Source organism: Lathyrus oleraceus, chromosome 1 (assembly GCF_024323335.1).
Source record: "Lathyrus oleraceus cultivar Zhongwan6 chromosome 1, CAAS_Psat_ZW6_1.0, whole genome shotgun sequence".
Taxonomy (NCBI): Eukaryota; Viridiplantae; Streptophyta; class Magnoliopsida; order Fabales; family Fabaceae; genus Lathyrus; species Lathyrus oleraceus.
The window spans coordinates 349,533,518-349,553,901 of NC_066579.1; the positions used below are offsets into that span (position 1 = coordinate 349,533,518).

At 35.5% G+C, this 20,384-nt stretch overlaps 1 protein-coding gene across 1 annotated transcript; it reads left to right on the plus strand.

Annotated features, from left to right (window-relative positions):
• The first annotated feature begins 358 nt into the window (after positions 1-358).
• On the plus strand, positions 359-5,095 carry LOC127136046 (DEAD-box ATP-dependent RNA helicase 17). Its single transcript, XM_051062651.1, has 10 exons — positions 359-786; positions 933-1,005; positions 1,143-1,252; positions 1,422-1,565; positions 2,011-2,119; positions 2,228-2,577; positions 2,669-2,742; positions 2,991-3,295; positions 4,054-4,297; positions 4,419-5,095. Exons 1-10 carry the CDS (start codon positions 627-629, stop codon positions 4,668-4,670), a joined length of 1,821 nt encoding a protein of 606 aa, XP_050918608.1. The 5' UTR covers positions 359-626; the 3' UTR covers positions 4,671-5,095.
• The last annotated feature ends 15,289 nt before the right edge of the window (positions 5,096-20,384 follow it).

The following is a 20,384-nucleotide window of genomic DNA, read 5'->3' on the forward strand; positions in this document are numbered from 1 at the left end:
TGAGTCTGTCATACGCAGTAATATTTAGTATTTGTATAAGGAGCACTATATTTGGTTCTATATGTTTTTTGACTTTATTGTGTACTCCGAATTTATTAATTTATATACGTCATTTTCATATTATTATGAAAGTGTGTGGTTTAATTTATAAAAAATTGAAAATGATATTATAACTATAATATATCATTAAGTTCATCGGATCATCTCTTAACCAAAGTGAAAAATTACTCTATGGATTGGTTTCAAAAATGCATCTCTGAATTCTGTCTTGTGTAAATACAAAAATGCATCTTTAGGATAAATTATATCAAAAAAAGACATCTCACTTAAAAATACATGAGGTGGGATTAGCTATTCCTAAAATAATTGATAATCACTATAATTTGTGAACTGGGCCTAAAATGAAGCGTGGCCCAAAGAATTTTTGAAACACTCAAGACCTTTTCTCTCTCATCGCTCATCACTCCCATCTCCTCTTCCGCCGTGGAACCGATTCTACCACCGCATTCCTTGTCTCCAAACTCGACGAACTTCCCAACTCAGACCAACTCGCCAACATCTTACCTTCCTACCTCCACAACCTCCCTCCACGGTGCCGACAAAATAACAATTCGGAACAAAGTAGAATGGGGACGAAGATAAAGTCCAAAACTCAAGTGGTGAAAAACAAAGACAGCGAAAAGAAAGCCGTTGCTAATGGAACCAACAAAGAAGACAATAACGTTTTTGCTTCTTGCACCTTCTCTAGCCTTGGTCTTCACCCAACCTTATGTGACCAACTTCGCGGTACTTTTTCTTCAATCCCTATCTCTTTTTTTTCTTGAGTTCAGTGTTTTGAATCTTAATTCAGCTCATAAACAAGCTTCCATCATCCTAAATTTTGATTTTTTTTTGGATTTTGTTTATGTATTTTTCAAATTTTGTTTGAACAGAAAGAATGGGTTTTGAAGGTCCAACATTAGTGCAAGCTCAAGCCATTCCTGTTGTTCTATCTGGCCGTCACGCGTATCCTTTGTACCTTTAGAATTGTATTTTTGTTTCAAAACAATAGGTAATTTCTGTTTCTGAATGGAGGGACTATGTTAATTCATGCTATAACCTGTTTTTGTTATTCTATGGAGTTCTTTAATGAGAAAATTTAGACTAGTTAATGCTGCTACTGGCACGGGGAAGACGATTGCATACCTTGCTCCGATAATTCATCATTTACAGAGTTATGATAAGCGAATTGACCGCTCCGATGGAACATTTGGTGCGTGTTGTTATTGTTTTGAACTCTATTTAGTATCATTGTGTCATTTTTTGTTTTGTTTTCAAACTCACCTATTTGTTTGAGACAGATAATATTTTACTATTTCACTGTTTTATAGCATTAAGAGTATTTATCAATTTCACGGGTTTAATGGGTTTATTGGCAATAGCGTTGGTTCTTGTACCAACGCGTGAGTTATGTTTGCAGGTTCATGAAATTCTTCAGAAGTTATTGCATCGGTTTCATTGGATTGTTCCAGGATACATTATGGGTGGTGAGAGTAGATCAAAGGAGAAAGCCAGGCTGCGCAAAGGTAGAAATCATGTTTATTCATCATCAATGCTCATCTTCTGACTTAATCGTCTTTGAAATTTATTCTTTATTAGTTGTTCAAAAATTAAATCTCGTGGAAATATAATTATAATAGAAAAGGTTTAGTGGTGTTATAGTATCTTTCAAGGTAGTTAAAATAGTGATCTTGTAAGATCTTTCAATCTTTATGATTTTTGCGTGCATTGGCAATTCCAATGGTATGCTGTTATGATCTTTGAAATTTATTCTTATTTTTTAAAATAAAAAGTGTTATCTCTTTGGAATCCAATTCTAGGTCGGATATCAATTACAACAACGTTGACAACTATATTTATGTTCAAAAGAAAATTTATCTATCACAAAAAGGAAATATCAGGATGACAAACATTGTATAAATTTTCTGACAAACATTGACAACTTTTTAATCCTTTGTGTTTCTTATTTAGGCATATCAATTCTTATTGCAACTCCTGGGCGCCTTTTAGATCACTTGAAGAATACAGCATCATTCTTGCACACAAATTTGCGCTGGATAATTTTTGATGAAGCTGATCGGTATGGTTTTCATCTATTTCTGCAATAGAAATTACCATATCTAAGCAAATATGCTACCTACTATCTCATGGATGAGTTCGCCTAACACATGTTCGTTTTTTTTTGCAGTATTTTGGAATTAGGATTTGGAAAAGAGATACAAGAAATACTAAATCTTTTAGGTTCAATGAAGACCGGGCATGAGGACCAAGAGAATACAGTTACAAGACCCTCTAAATTTCAAAGACAGAACTTGCTTTTGTCGGCAACCTTAAATGAGAAAGTAAACCACCTTGCCAAAATTAGCTTAGAGGATCCGGTGATGATTGGTATTGATGATAAAACAATGGAACCGACCTCAAAAATTAGATTTGTCCATTCCGACTCTGATGAAGACAATGAAGACAAGTATTCCAATAAAATAGCAGCAGTTGGAGCTTATAAAGTGCCTGAACAGTTGATTCAAAGATATTTGAAGGGTATGTGATAATTATAAATTTCTTCTGTAAGCTTTTTGTGTAGTAGCATAATGTTTTAGGATCTGGCTTACCTAATTGGATTATTATGCAGTGCCTTGTGGATCACGGCTTGCTACACTTCTTTCAGTTCTAAAGCATCTTTTTGAAAGGGAACCTTCACAGAAGGTGGGGCTTTGGTCGTTTAAATCTAAATCAGTAGATTTTGCACTCGGCATATTCTTCAATTATTTTCAACATGGTTACCAGTATCTTAAGATTCATGCTAGTCATCCTTGATTAGATACAAAATTGAACCCAATTTATAGGAATCCCTAGTGTTTATATATTTTGGACATGAGTCCCATATCGAATCCTGATTTATTCTAATGAATCACTACTTAATGAATCACATCATTCACCTATTGACTCCACAGGTTGTAGTATTCTTTTCAACATGTGATGCAGTGGACTTTCACTATTCGGTGTTAACAGAATTCCTTTTCTCATCACATCCACAAACTGAAGAAGGGAACAGACCAATTTTTCTTGGATGCAAAACTCTTCGGCTACATGGTAATATGGAACAGGAGGACAGGACGACCAGTTTTCAGGCCTTTAAAACTGATAAATCTGCCCTTCTTTTGTCTACTGACGTTTCTGCCAGAGGCCTAGATTTTCCAAATGTTAGATGCATCATACAATATGATTCTCCCGGAGAAGCTACTGAATATGTGCATAGGTACCTAATTCATAATATATGCTTTCTGTTTTTTCTATTTTAATCCAAATAAAGATGCCAAGAAATTTGGCCTCTTTACTGTGTTTTAAATGTTTTAAAAGGACAAGAATATTTTCACATTATATTAAAATATTATTGTTACATATGTACACGATTTAAACTCCAAATTACACATCAAATCAAAGTCAACAAATGACATCCCCATAAACTGTTTTTAACTTATTTCCAGCTCTCACTAAAAACAACTGATAACTTATACGAAACATAGTTTGACTTAATTTTATCTGTTGCTTTAGAAATAGCTTATACATAAGGACTTATGTGATGAACTCTTATGCTATAAATACTTAGTTGAGCTGTTTATATCCAAGAGAAAATGGGATATGCACTGACAGTGTAAAATTGATAGTGTAAAATAATTTTACACTGTGAACCAATCACCATCATGTATCCCGTCATATCAAACTGTAATTTTTAAGTTTATGGTATGACATGAGTGAATGATGAATTCCTATTGGATGACATTGTAAGTGCTTACTCATTAAACTCTATATCCAAACAAATTATATTTTTAGATAGGTTACTTTTACTCTAAAGTGTTACTTTACACAACTGTGAGTATGCGGGGGCTTGTTTCACTAGATATCTCATCTAGTAGATTCAGAAGCGCCTTCCAAAGTTGTTTATGAAAAATAATAATCAAACAATATGATTCAAAAGGCTCTTATTTACGAACTATCATTAAATCATTAATGCAGAGTTGGAAGAACAGCTCGACTGGGCGAAAGAGGAGAGTCATTGTTATTTCTGCAACCTGCTGAAATAGACTATTTACAAGATTTGAAGAAACACGGTGTCTCATTAACAGAGTATCCTCTCCTCAAAGTGTTGGACAGTTTCCCAATGTCTGGACACAAAAACATGAAGAATTCTGTTTTCATAGACATGCATCCCTGGATCATGTGTCTCCAGAAGGCACTCGAGTCCTTCCTCTCTTCCAAGGTGATCATCCTCATTGCTAGTCTAATTGAATTCTACATTTGTGTGGAAGTATCACAGTTTTTGTTTTTGTTTCTGTTTCTTGTTTGTATTCAGTAACAGATTGTTGGCTTATCTTTTTCAGCCCCATATGGATGAACTTGCCAAGAAGGCATTTTGCTCTTGGGTCCGTGCATACACAGCACATCGCGGGGACCTGAAAAGAATATTTATGGTCAAGAAACTTCACTTGGGGCACGTAGCAAAAAGCTTTGCGTTGAAACAAATCCCTTCTTTAGTTGGAAAATCATTCCAAAACCAAGCTAAGAAGAGAAAAAGATTTGAGAAGAAAAGTGGGCCGTCAAATAAGAGAAAAGTTGCACGACGGGTGAAGTAATGCAGACCAGAAAGTAGCTTATAATGTAAGTCGATGAAGCAATTGGTGTCAAAATGATGAATACCAGAATCTAAGTCACTTTGTTAAAAAAGTGGCCTCTTTTGTGACCTGAGGTCAAGTATCAACATAATGCCAAAATGACCTTCTAATTCTACGACAGACAAGAGATTCACTAACATACAACAGGTTTCAACAGAAGAGATTTTTCTCACAAAACCGACTTCTGAAATGCGTGCCAGGTATTGTGTTGAGACTTGTCAAAACACAGTGGTATGTATCCGTATGAGATTATAGTTTTATGTAGTTACGGTTTTGGTAGTCTGTTTTCTAGGACTTGAATTTCTTATGTTACTTGGAATTTTGTCTTGTTTTGTTTTGCTAAATTATTTGCACAATAATATTTGAAGTGTTATTATGATGATCAATGTGATTGGAATTCTTTTTTCTTAAAATGAGTTTATCTGTCATTAGAGTTTACAAGAGTTTACTGAGTAATGTAAATTTCATCTTGATTTTAAGTCTTGGTTAAAAACAATTTAGTTCTTCAACAATGCAAATAAGATTCGTGTCTATAAAATGAATAAAGATTTATCTGTTATTTTTTTGTGTGTGTGATTTATCAAATACATCAATTTGAACAGATGGAGTATTGTGTATACAAATATTGGATTTGTTTGTAGATAAAATTCTGGAAATTTTTTAATGCACGTTATATGATATTTACACACTTATGCACTACGCAAAAATATTAAAATGTCCCCCATATTTCGAAGATACATCTTTAGACGTATTAAATTCTAATTAAACATTAAAATAATCCGGAGATGCATCTCCGTAACAATTTAAAACGTATACCATGCGTCACACTTAGAAGCCACTTTACAATTTTATTGTGTCAGAGCTGCATCTCCGTTTATTTTACGCAGATGTATCTTTGTAACGGATCAGAACAAAATTCTTCATGTTATATTTTGTTTATGCATAATCAGATGAAGATTTAAACGATATGTAAAATATGACGTACATAAGTCCAGATGGTCCAAAAATGTCATATATATAAATAAAAGATCAATAAATGTAAAAAAAAGTCGAGAACAACGATAAAGTAACATGATATCAAAATAAAATACAAGTACTATTACTATATACTAATGCACTACTGTGTATGTCTGATTACATCTTCTCTATCTCATATGTCTCCTTTAACTTTTCTACGTCCTCGACCATCAATCCTTCCCGTTCCTCCGACGTTGTCTCCGATACATCAATGCCTCCGTCATGATGGCAATTAGGACCTGCCTTACATCAAACCTATCTGGGAAGATACCTCTGTCAATGCTTGCCTGCGCAATCTCCACATTGCGTCGACATCTAGACAAGGCATCCTCATCATGATTTAATTGTGCTAGTTCCTCCTCTAGTATCTTCCGATGAGCTGACATCGACGGATCTCCTCGAACATCCTGTACCATGTACGAATGTGACATCCTGAAGAGCCATCTGATATACCCTTCGACGTAGCTCCATTCGCTCACGACTATGATACTCCGTGCCTCATATGATACCAGATGACTCTCATAATCATTAAACATGCCATCTATTTGTCTACACGTCAAAGTAGTAGGAGCAGAGACAACAGGATGTCTGATGTGAGTGTAGCCAAACTCTCTCATGACGCGCTCAGGCATATGAAAAGCAGTGGGACGCGATCCGCAGGCTAATCATCAAGAGTATAACACTATCTCGTCAAATGGCCGCGTCTCACGGTGATCGACATAGTTGTTGAAATGCATTTCCTTAGCAACCAAACGAACAAGATACATTCTGAAAGACTGAGTCGTCTGGTTCCCTCTGAGTGGGGAAAAAGCAGTAGCACGCGACATATCCCTCAGTGTAAGTCGGTACACTCGTCCAACCGGAGATGCGCAAGATATGCTGGAGGATTCAAGCCTGAAATGAAAAGTTTGAAACACACGAATTATCAATAATGACTTTGCAAAGATGAAATGAAAATGACAAAGAAACATTAAAAGATCAATAATTATTACCGTTAGTAGTTTGATGTTGTCTGTGACATGCTTCGTCTTCCACATACAACCCTCTTTCAACTTCGAGTACAGCTAGACCAAACAAGCGCCCCCAGTTATACTCATGGATCCGATCGAAATCCTTAAAGTACTATAGATAGACGATATTTGTATAAGTGACACTCTTGTCCACAAAAATCGCAGTGCCAACCAAATATATCAAGTATGCTCTCATAGCATGCGCTCTGTGGAGCCCCACCTGCTCGTCATCACCTGTAGTCTGATGTGCTTTTTGGAGCTCCTCTATATATACATTTTTCAGGTATTCAAATCTAGCATGAAACCCCCTGCTCCTATCAAATTCCTCATTCTCCTCCCTTGGATCAACCCTAGATAGTCTACCATCATCTTGAGTGTCATGTCTTTGATAATCCTTCCATCATCTAGGAGTCTCCCCCTAATTAGAAGATGTAGAAAACACGAGACATCGTCGAGTGTGATGAACATCTCACAAAGCGGGAGATGGAATGACGAGGTCTCAGAGTGCCATCTTTTCACGAATGCATTAAGCATCCCGTGGTTGACCGTAGTATAACCGATCATGCACAAGTCCTTCAGACTAGATAGGACAAAACTTCCTGAAACCAATCCTCATTCGATTGAGGCAAGTCAGTAATCTTCTGCCCGTGGTTAATAAACTTCTGCGGACAACGCTCTTGAAAAAAATAAAAATCAATGCCAAACATTTGTCAAATAAAAATAAATGGAGGCCATATCTTGGATACCCCCCATTGGAGAATGATGATCATTTGATTTGGAGTGCAACGACACCTATCTTGTGCTTGTGGATCGTTGAAATGCATAAATCAGATAGGGTAAAATTGCAATTTGGGTATTATCAAGACATACCCAATCCTCCTAAATGCCTCTAAGAACAACATACCATGACTATGCAAGAGTCATGGAATTATAGCTACACAACGTTGAATAGAAATGAACAACAACTTTGGGAAAACTGACACCAACTGTGTTTGATTGCGGTAACGTTTCAGGGAGAAATGAAGCCAACCGAAGAATATATTAATTGGCTTCAACATCTTCCATTATAATACGCGTCAATTGAACAACTACTTATTGACCCCCGTCAACACTGTTACACATCACAGATGTCGACTACACCACGACCACAATTAACAAACCCCCAAACAATAATCCCTCCCAACCAACATTATACACAAACTTCGACTTCCACCCAATATGAACCACAAACTCAATATACACAACCTTACCAACAACAAACACAATACATCCAATACCATCAACTAAACTACCAAACCCAGACACAACACACCTCATACCAACAACCAAACTACCACACACTAACACAACAAAAACCAACTAATTACCCATACCAAACACCACAAAACCCTATAAACTACACTTCTCAAATCCAACAACAACCATACCTACGCCCCCCACATAACTACACACCCATACCACCACCTAACTTTGATTGTTCAACAACCACCGATGTGAGCGACTATTACATCGCAACCATAGAGCCTTCAAACCCAAACCTCGCCTCATTTACACAAATATTAAACAACTTTTCTCCTAATATGGATTTCGAGAATTTTGAAGCATTCGAAATTTTTCGTGAACAACCACCCATTTTTCAAACCACGCTTATCCGTCCACAACAACAACCCCTCCTATACCTACCTCAACACAACCATTAGGTCGTGGTCACCGGGTTCGAGTTTGTGTAAGTGTGAAACTGATAGTCATTTCGTCGATGAAGATCCCAATCAACGTCGAAATTAATTTCTTTTTAATCTCTTGTAATTTGTAATTATACTTAAATAATATTAAGAATGTAAACATTGTAAGTATCATTTTTAATTAATATTATATGAAATAATGATTTTATTATTTAACTTTTAGTTTTTATTAAAAATAATATGTAACCATTTATTAATAAATTTATTTTTAATACAATTTATTAATTATATGAAATAACAATTTATTTTTAAAAAATTTATTAAACAACAATTTATTTTTAATTATATTATGTAACCATTTATTAATAAATTTATTTTTAATACAATTTATTAATTATATGAAATAACAATTTATTTTTAATACATTTTATTAATTATATGAAATAACAATTTATTATTAAATTTTATTTTTAATATTAATTTTTAATTAATATTTAATATTTATTACAAATATTATATAAAAAAGTATATAATTTATTAATATTAAATAATTATTAATAATATTATATAAAAAAGTATTTAATTTATTAATATTTTTTAAAAAATTATTCATATTAAATATAATTTTTTAATTAATATTTAATATTAATTAATTATTTTAATCATTTAAAATTAATTCAGAAATTAAAAAAAAAAAGTGCTCAATCCCAGATGGCGGACCCCAACTGTACTTCTGGGGTGTCCGCCGTCTAGGATTGTACTTCTGGGGTGTCCGCCGTCTAGGATGGAAGGTCTTAAATAATATTTAAATATTGCTACTAAAAAAAAAGTGGTATTGGTGGAAATTTTTTTTGGGAAGGAAGCATTATGGGAATAATTTTTCACGACAGGTCAAAATCTCATAAGGTTATATGTAGAATAAACATCAAATTTCATAGGTTCATTTGTTTTTTTCTTCATTTTGAACACTTTTGAATCATACCATCCTATTAATGGAATCAGACTCTCCTCAACTTTTCAATATTACAAAAAATACCTTTTTCTAATATTTACACTTTATATTTTACTTTTTCAAATTTACTAAAACGAAATTTCCGATAGTTAATTTAAAATTTCTTATACTCAATTTTTCATTCATACCGGAAATTTGAAAAAATTCAATAAAAAATTCTGGAAATTTCAAAAATTCCGGTATACAATACCGAAAATTCTCAAAATTTTCGTGGCCAAACAACAATTACCGAAAATTTTCAAATTTCAAATATACCGGAAATTTTGACTATATTTGAAATTTCCGATTACAGAGTAGAAATCTTGTATGTAGAACACCTTTTGTGGTAAATACGTATCTATTATATGTGATGACCTTTTAATCGAACCAATTATGTAGGCCGTTGCACCATTTTTTTTTGAAATGTCATGTTTTTGAGAATTCTGGGAGTATACCGGAAATTTGGCATAATTTGAAATTTCCGGGACTTTTAACTATTTTACACAAAAGTCATGATTTTCGGTATAACTCTTCCATAAATTTTGAAATTTCCGGTACATGCCTTCCAAAAATTTGAAATTTCTGAAACCTGTCTTACGATAGCGGTAAAAACATGTAAATTCACAAAATTTTCAGTATCCGCTTAAAATTTTCAATACGAAGCTGGAAATTTCAAAATTTCTGGAAATTTTACAAGAGTATCATGGTCATTTCGCTCTAAACGGGGGATGCCAGGTTTAATTGGGGGAATGTCAAGTTAAATGCTCATACTAATGCCAAGGTGAGCTGAAACATGTTGTCCAACATCTTCATTATTCATTTCCACACATGCTAAGGTCAACTTATTCTTGAAAGATTTAACTGCTTCTTGAAAGATTGATGAACAAAACTCAATCTTTTCGATTGATCACGACTCTTGTTCTTCACCCTTCACCCAAGTGAAACAACCACTTCTTGGTTGCAAAATGATTCTACACTACACAGAGAATTTGAAAGAAGAAAACAATGCAATTGAAAGTGAGAGAAAAGAGAAATTCTAAAAAAGAAGATGAATGTATTATTGTGCAAACTACATTCTAAGTGTTTGATACAATGTGTGTTAATTACAACAGTGATTTCTGAAACTACACAATGCAAAACTTATTATTACATTATAAATGAAATATAACTCCTATCTATTTATAGAAGAGATTACTTGCACTCTAAGTAATCACAAAATAACTAACTCAACTAAAACTAAGCTAAGTTAACTATTTTGACTCTTTCAACTCCTTCGACAACTACATGCTTTGACATGCTATATTTGACTTTTTGTCAAATATAGCATATACAGACTCTGTTCGACACAAATTAATTTCGACACCCGTCGAATACAAACATACTATTTTGACTTCGACATAAAGAATTACATATTTAACACACCATATAATTCATTACGTCTAAGCTTTTTACATTCATCATTGTGCTTAATCTCTTGAACAATTCGACTAACACAACTTTCGTCATTATATATGCAATACGGTTCTCTGATCTGTAATGCTACATGCTCAACTTTCCATTTCCTACCTGCTCTCTCAAGTAATGGAACCTCATTTCGATGTATTTTCTTCTTCCACATGCTATCAGATTCTTTGCCAGGTTAATAGCCCACATATTGTCGATCTTCATGGTCATTGCTCCATGATTATTCTCTGTAACTTCTTAGACTAGATTCATCATCCATGTGTTACGACACAAAAAATACCCAAGTGCATCGCACACTCGAAATACAATAGAGTCGCCACCAAACTTTATTTATTCCAAAAAGGAAAGAGAAAATATCGATAAAACCCATGAAAAACAAAAAGATGGCCGTCGCAACTAAGAGCGGGTTCAGGAGTCGATTATGCAATGAGAATGTATTAGCACCCCTCACATCTGTTGTAATCAATGAGACCTATTTAGTTAGTTATGCGAATGAATGTCAGCGTGATGTTAGTTTGCGATCTTCTACTTATTGAGCGAGAAAAAGAAATATAAGATTTTTAGTTTTTTTTTTTATTGTGCCTGACAAGATTTCAAAATCTTACTCCTACGCATCTCCAGGTGCAATGGAGAACTCAAGGCTACGTAATTCTTTGTAGAAAATAAATATTTCTTGGTTTCTTTTAAAGAGTTATGCTTTAGACATATAGTGTGGTTAAACCTTTGCTTGCTGCTCGCTCTTGGAGGTGAAATCCTTTGTTTGTTTCACGTTGATATGGATAAAGCATACTTGTTTCTGAAAAGTGTAGCACCTCAAATTTGCACCCTACCCATTGTACATACATTTTCATATTAGGTCATTAACATAACATGGTCCATTACATAGCATTGCATAGCCATTTGCCCAAGTGCAAGTCCAGCTGACAAATTAGGTCAAACTGGTCAGGAGATCAGGTCAAACAAGCAAGCATGTGCTATTTTCATTGAGGCAAAGCCCTAGGGTTGATTTATCAAGTTCATATGGTCTAGGGATCATTGTGAAGTGGTTTGGCCAAAGATTGGATGCTCAGAAGTCATCAGTCAAGCTGAATTTCAGCTGGAACCATAGAAAGTCAACTGTGGTCAACTGTGGTCAACTGTGCCTGATTTTATGGATTGGAAGGTGTGAGATGGTTTGAAAGGCCTCATTCATGTCCATATAAGTCTCATTTGACATATCAAAGACCAAGGTTGAAGATTTGGAGGTCAGATCAGAAGTTTCCAAAAAAAGCAGGTGACCTGTAATTTCAGCTGCCCAAAATGGAAAGTTTTTCTCCCTAAAATTACTTCATCATACAAGCTTCAAATGGAATTTTGTCCAACATGAAAGTTGAAGATCTTGATCTCACCATTCCAAAAAGTCCAAGAACTTGAAATTCCCATGTGTGGTTGGCAAGATATGGTCCATTCATTTTCAGAAAATGCCCAAATTCAAAGTGCCATAACTTTCACATGGAATGGCCAATTTGTTTGATTTTTCTTTGAGCAAACCACATTTCATATCATCTTTCATGGTGCATAATCAAATTTCATCAAAAACTCTCATAGCAAAATGCCATTTTTTAAGTGAACACATTTGCATTTTTTAGCATGACATGGTGATTTTGAGAAATACATTGAATTTGCACATGAGACCTCTTCTAACACATTCCAAATGATATTTTTGACTTGTGAGAACTGGTTTTGAGCTGAAAAATGGACTGGTTTTAAAAAGGGCATATTGGACCTAACACATAAAAATGCACATTACACTAATCATCTTAATTTGCTTAATCTTGATTTAACTTTGGATTAGGGAGAGGTATATAGTCCTAATTGTAACTGTTTTGCAAGAGCCTAATCACAATTCTCAGATTCAAGATCAAAATCTCACAAATTCTCTCACTTTTCTCCATTTTCACATAAACACTTTTCATCAAATTCATCAAGAATTCGCCTATACTTGTGATTTTTCTTTGTCAATTCTTCATCTGCAGGTGGTTAGGGAGTTCTGTTTGTGGAGATTGAAGCAAGAACCGAGCAAAAACTCCACTATTGAAAGTATCATCCATCCATGGCAGTCACGAATTTCCTTGGATTCATGCACTCTTGAGCTGAAATTTCTTCACCATACACCTTCTTAAGCAACATACTTCATCTGTTTTCATCATTTGGAGTAAAACTCACGCGGATTTCACATTTGATTCATCAAGAGGTAAATTTTCGAAACCTCCAATTCTTGAAATCAATGCATGGCTTAGATAGATCGTTGAACGTAGAGCATTTTGACATTTGAATCATGCGTTTTCATCGAGTAATCATCAAGATATTTGGAATCAAAGTTTGTGCATCAAAACTTTTCTTGAGAGGATCTTTGTATACATTAATTTCTGGACAAAACCATGGCCATATCCTTGATCTACACTGAGAGACGGAGAGAACGGTATATAGTTTGTGTAGTTTCGTTAATATTTGTTCATAACCGAATCTGGGCTCAAGAACGATGATGAAGCTTTGATTTTCTGGCAATTTTCGCGTGTAGATCTTGTTTCCTTGGCTTCACGTTCAAATTCATGTTTGGCGCCAGATTGAGCGAATCACAGCATGCCACGCAATTTATTTAAGCTACGTCGTTTTGGCCAGGCATACGTTTATTACAAAATTGCCACTGCAGACTAATTAATTCATTTAATCCCTTAAATAATTATTTCAATAATTTAACAATCTTACAAAAATCATAGATTAATCATCCTTAATCCAAATTGATTGGGAAGTTTTTTGTTAGATTCCAAATTTAATCTAGTTTTTTATAGGCATAGTAACTCAAGTTGTGCCTGGAGAATTTTTGACTTTGCCTATTGATCTTGTTCATGTGTATATTTTGTGTATGTTTTACCATTTTTAACATGAAATGATCATGCATTATCCAAATTGAATGAAATTTCACATGCTTGTTCTTGACTCATTGCTGGTGATTTTGATGTGTAGTTTGTGAATTTTGGATTTATGGTTTGCAAGTTATGATGTGTGCAAGTTGAGTGTGACAATGTGTGTCACACTAGGTTAGGTCAACTTCATGATTTTATTTGATATGCCTCTGCTTTGCCAATTGACCTCAAATTTTGCATGTGATCTCTTCTGTATGTCTAGTTTTGCCATGATTTTTTGTAGGAATTGTTGAGCCATTTCCTATTTGATTGGGATTTTTGCTTGCTGTTTAGACATTTTAGGGTTTTGTTTGAGTGATTGACTTCCATGTCTTGTGAAATGCCCATACCTTATCATATGAAGATGAAATTTGATGGAGTGATTCATAACATGTTCATTGTTACTTTGGCTTTGGTCCCATTCATTTCTTAGTTGTTCTCACTGTTTTGCATTTGATTGAAGTTGATGCTTATTTTGCTACCATGTGTTGGCTTGTTTGGATTTCTGCTGACTTGATGATTTTCATTGACCTACTTCCTTTTGTCCAAATGGCATGAAAATTGATATGTAGTTCATTGAATGTGTCCTGTTTAGGCTCGAATTTTTGTGGAACTTATTGAGCTGTTTAGGTATTTGTTTGAGTGTGATCATTCTGTTTTCTCATATGTGGTTCATATTTGCCTAGTTTGACTTAAATTGTGCATGAAATGCATTTGGTGCATAGTTTTGAAGTGAGACCAAGTGGATTCTCTTTTTAATTGATTAATATTGGTTTGGATCATGTTTCACTTGCTGTTTTGACTTTTTTTACTTCCTTTTGACCCTAGGCTTGTCCTAGTGGTCTTGTATCTTATGTTTGAATGTGATTTTCAGGTTAAGAAGCAAAATACTTAAGGAGGTGGATTCAAATTTGATTGAGTTGTCTTACTTGATATTGTAAACTAACTTGGTTTATGTTGTAGGATGCTTGGCTCCTTTGAGTTGACTTGCACTTTGGTGCATTGGAGTGTGTTTGTCTGTGTATAGCTAATTGTGAACCATTTGCTGTTTAATTCTGTGATTGGTATACTGATGATATTTGATTGATTTCAGGTACATTAGTTGCTAATATTGCTTTGCTTTGCTTGATAAGCAATTTGCATTGAGGTATAACATTCTTGTCTCCATGTAGTCTGGAAGACCTGGCCTGTTACTTGGCCAGGCACCTGTCTGAAGTCCTCCTTAAGAGGCAATGTTTGTGATTGTTTACTTTTGTCCCCAAGCAGGTAAAGACCTCTATGAGGCAATTGGCGGATATAAGAGATATGCAATCTATCTCCCGCTATTTTGTTGAGTCGTCCCTCTGCTCACACCACTGTGTTGATGCATTGAGGACACTAACCCAAGATCTTGTACAATGTACAGTTGTGTCAGTGTCTTGAGCGTAGAAGGGTTCCCACATTCTGAACCCACGCTCCTTTGTCTGAAGCTCTCCCTGACTAGGGATAAGAGCTGTGAAGTCTTATCTTCACTCTCCTCTCATCAGCTTCACCTTAGCCCCTCAATGGCAAGGTTAAGAGCTAACACCACCCCTGTACAGATGACTCGCTCTTGCAGTCTTACCCTTTGATTGAGCCCCTTTTGTGTGCATATAGTGTGTGCTACTTGTGAATGCTTGATTTGCTGTTTGCTTGTGTCGAATAGGATAGGCTTGCTTCCTGTGCAAGTTAGCTAGAAACCTTGACTTAGGGACAATCTTGCATGATAACAGCTAGGCTCGAGTCGTAGTCTCCCTAGTTGTGTCTCCCTCTGTTATCTGGCTAGGCTAGTCCTGTGTCCCTTCGTAGGGGAACTACGTCGCCCTGATCCTCATACCAGATGAGGTACGTAGGCAGGAGATGAGCAGATCTCTCCGGGCGCCTGTGTCTTTGTTTTGTGTTGTTGTGTGCTTGGAAGCTGATGTAAGTCCATCGAGTGGCGTTCGGGTTCTAGTGTGAGTTTGTTTGGTCCGGATGCTGATGTAAGTCCAGTGATTGGCATTCAGGCTCCGCGTTTGCCTTCTTGGGTGTGTTTTGGTTCGGATGCTGATATAAGTCCAGTGATTGGAATTCAGGCTCCACGTTTGCCTTTGCATGTGTTTGTTTGTGTGCGTGTTAGCCGAGCTACGAATGCTCTGATTCTCCTTTGTCCGAGGAGATACGTATGCATAGGATACGATATCCTAGCGAGCATGTGTCGTTTCCCCAGTCCGAACTACTTTGACTCTGATGTCTATGTTTGATAGACTAAGTAGGCCCAGGATGCGAGATCCTGCCGAGTCAGTCTTGTCTGTTTTCTTGTGTCTCTTTCAGCCAGTGTGTGTGTGTTTGAGCAGTGTTTTAGCAACCATTTTCCCTTCCTATTGTGCGTGGATCCCGTCGAGTACGACAGATGCGTAGGGGTGCTAATACCTTCCCTTCGCATAACCGACTCCCGATCCCATTCTCTTTGGTCGCGAGACCACGTCTTTTCCAGGTTTACTCTGAGCGTTTCCTTTCCCTATTTTGGGATAAATAACGCACGGTGGCGGCTCTGTTGTTCTGTTTTCCCGCCGGTTTTTCGCGTAATGCGACAAAAAGGTTTTCGAAGTCGCGCAAGGACGAAAAATAAGTTTGATTGGTTGGATTGCTTTTTATATGGACTAGGGTAATTGTTGGAGCATGGTGTGCACCGAGCGTTTATTTATCCAAGGCTTCTAAGGACATGTGCATCTCTCGGTCCTTTGTGGTCCGTTTTTATGAAGATTGAATCTTTGCGGAATATGAGTAAATATTTAAGCATAGGTGTGCACCAAGCGTGCGTTTACTAAAGATTCACATGGATGTGCTTCAAGTTGTCCCCTTATTCCAAGTTTAATTAGCATGTTTTTGATTTGAAAGACTAATAGACATTTAAAACCAGGCGTGCTCCGAATGCTCGACAATTAAGGGGACTAAAGAGATGTGAATCTCTCGGTCCTTCGGATTTCAATTTTTATTATGAAAAATGTTTTTGTGCATTAATGACGATTAAACGTTTCAAGTTGATTTTTAAAAAGAGTTTGAATCGAACAGAGGAGGTACTTGACATTGGATCAAACACCCGTATTGGTGAAAATTGTTTGATTTATGAAAATTGCTCGACGTTGGATCGGGAAATATTTTGTTCTTTTTGAAAAGTGGTTGATTTTAATCTTAAGTTAGAAATTAACTAAGATAACAAAATAGTCAAAAGGAAAGAGATTAAATTAAGCAAACAATACAACCCGAGGGTGGATGATACATCTTGCTAAATGGGGAATGAAATAAGGATAAACAATAGAAGTAAAATCAATACAAAGTAAGACAATATACAAGAGATATGAGCGTACACGACATATTTGTAGTACACATTCATTGTAACTGAGTCGAAGAAAGTAAAGCACAATGAAACTTGCACGAATCAAGATCATGATGCGAGGACGCGAATCGATGTCGTGTAATGCAAAGACGTGCATTGCTACCAAAAGAATTTAAATTTGATTTAAAAGTAATAACTTTGAATCGTTGAGTGCTATCATGAATCAGACGAGTTGCTAACGCGTGGCGTATCATCGCAAAATGAATCAAAATAAGAACGAAATCATAACACAAAGAAATGAAATTGTGATGAAATGAAGCTTAACGCATGCAATGGTAAATCAAACGACATCAAATCATAATAATGTAAAACATCACAATTGAAATTAAAATGTGTACTTTCGTAAAAATACACACACAAAGCTAAACACAATGTGCTTAAAGCCATTTTATATGCATCAACAACAAAAGCGGAATGTCACATACAAGTGTTAGAGATAGGCTTCGATCTAGAGGGGGGGGGGGGGGTGAATACATCACTAGTTAAAAATTTTAACAAAAAAATATTTTGAAAATTTTATGGCGAGCAGAAGTAATCCAGATTGAATCGTCTAGCCGAACCACTACCAAAAAGCTTGGATATGCGTAATTGTAACCAAGGTGATGATAATGACAAAAATTAATCAACAAACTATCAACCATAATCAATTGAATTCAATGCTAAGAGTATAAACTATTCCCAATGATAAAACACACAAAAAATACTACTGAGACAAATTATCGAATACCTTGTGTACAAACGATTTCGTTAGAATTATGTATAGTTTTTTTGATCTTGAAATCCAATCACAATCTAAAGGATTATGATCTACTCAACAAAATCTCTTTCAAAAGGTTTATAATTTTTTTAATCTAAACGTATTAATCTCAAAATTGATGAATTCAACAATTTGCAAGTGAAAATTAAAAAAGAGAGAGAGAGAGAGAGAGAGAGAGAGAGAGAGAGAGAGAGAGAGAGAGAGTACAAAAGGATTTGTTTAGGCAGTTCCCCAATCGACCTTGTTATGGATACGTCTGCCCTCAACTCGAACTCGAATTGAGATAATGAAATTAACCTTACTTTGCAAAAGTAGTATATAAGATAAATATAGCAACCCAAACCTACAAATCCTAAGTTTGATGCTGATTCTGACACTTTCTCTTCCCTTGATCAAGTAACCCAACAATGCCAATTTGATTCACCGTGTCACGCTAATCCTTTGCAAGAACCTTCCATTCTTCAAAGCCTTCACTCGATCAAATCTAAATTGCAAATTGTTGTAACCCAAGATTTACCATTATGATCCATCGTCCCACGCTACTCCTTTGCAAGAACCTTCCGTTCTTCAAAGCCTTCACTTGATCAGATCTAAATTGTGTAACCTTGTGCAAAACCTTCAAATCCCTAATTAATCTTGAAGAAAAACCTCAACTCAGTTTTCTTATTTGAAACCCTCAAATATCTTAACCCAATATACAATTTAATCAACCTAAATTGGACGTTATCAACCGATTCTAGATGGCACCCAAACAAAGAATGAACATGTGTAGTTTGTTTGTTTGTATGCATAGAATGAGGTTGAAGATGATGAGAACACTTTGAAATCCCGTTTCATGTAGGTTTTATCTAGAACCATACTATAAATGATGCATGCATGAAGTATATATATGTATGCAAGTTGGAAGTAAAAAAGAATGCAAAAGATTTGAAAAGGGATGCAAATTTTCAATATTTTTAATGCATGTGTCAACCTATGTAAGTCATGTGTCGATCTGTTCGATGCATGTGCCAACCTGTATAGGTCGTGTGCCGACCTATGGAGGGGGCACATCAAACAAAAGCTACAAGCTTTAAAAATGAGATACATGTGCTGACCTGAAACTCGTATGTGTCGACACAGAGAAACATTTTTCCTAATAAAAACTTGTTTTTAATGCATGAAACGTTTGCTAAATCATTTCAACTAATTTCAATTTTTTTATGCTTCCTAATGCTAAGATGCACATTAAGACTCATAGGATACCGTCAAATATACATAAATGCTAAAGTATCCTAGTTTTGACATCATACAAAATACATCTAATGAAAAGTTTCACTCACATACTCCTTTTTTATGATGGCAAAACTCAAGACAATGCGTTTCGTGTCTTCATGAAGGCTCCCTATGAATTTATGCATCCCAACTTCATCTTACAGATGCTTCTCCCCCTTTGGCAACATCTAAATGTAACAAAGTATTTGTTACCTCCAAGTGAGTCTACACGGAGAGGACCATACACGTCTGAGTATATTATCTCGAGAGTGGATTTCGACATGCTTCTTGCATCCTTGCGGAAGCTATTATTGTGTTTCTTTTCTTGAACATATTCTTCACACACTTATTCTAGAATATGGATTTCTGGTAGGCCCGAAACCATGTTTTTAATTTCATTAAAATTCAAGTGACCAAGTCTATAATGCCACAACCATTCATCCCTACTAGCTGAAGTCGCCAGACACTTGTGTTCCAACACATCAAGTTTAATCCTAAAGGTTCTATTATGAGACATAGAAGCCTTCAAGATTAACATGTTTCTTGAGTCGATCACTCTCATCATTCTATCTTAGATCAATAATTTATAATTCCTCTCTTTCAACTGACCTATACTTAGCTGATTACTCTTCATGTAGGTATGAATAACACACTAGAAATTATTGATTCTTTACCATCCTTTTTCTTGATCAGAACATCACAAATACCTTAAGCAGATAGGGTATCGTCGTTTGAAAATTTCACCTTGTTCTTCGACAAGGGACTGATGTTGATAAACCAATCTTTTCTTCTAGTCATGTGCGGCGAACAATGTGAGTCGAGATATCATTGATCTTTGAATCTTTTTTTCTTTTATTGTGACCATTAACACCACTTCGTCTTCTGCAAGCTTTGCATCACTTTATTGTTCTTTCTTGCCTCCCCGACATTGACTTGTATAATGGCCATACTTTGACAATTGTAACATTGAATATGACTTTTTTTTCCAGGTTTTCTTCCATCACCTATTCCTCTAATTTCACCACGACCTTTGTGATCGCCTTGATTAGAAAATTGTCTATGATTTGGTGAACTATCTTCTCGATGGTTTCCTCTACTAGCCGAATTGTTGTAACTTCCTCTGCCCTTGTTACCATTCAACCTTCAATTGTATTTCTT

Coding starts and splice junctions, on each gene's coding strand:
- LOC127136046 (XM_051062651.1), top strand. CDS start 627: ATGGGGACGAAGATAAAGTCCAAAACTCAAGTGGTGAAAAACAAAGAC. Junction 787..932: donor CTTATGTGACCAACTTCGCG/GTACTTTTTCTT, acceptor TTGTTTGAACAG/AAAGAATGGGTTTTGAAGGT. Junction 2,578..2,668: donor GATTCAAAGATATTTGAAGG/GTATGTGATAAT, acceptor ATTATTATGCAG/TGCCTTGTGGATCACGGCTT.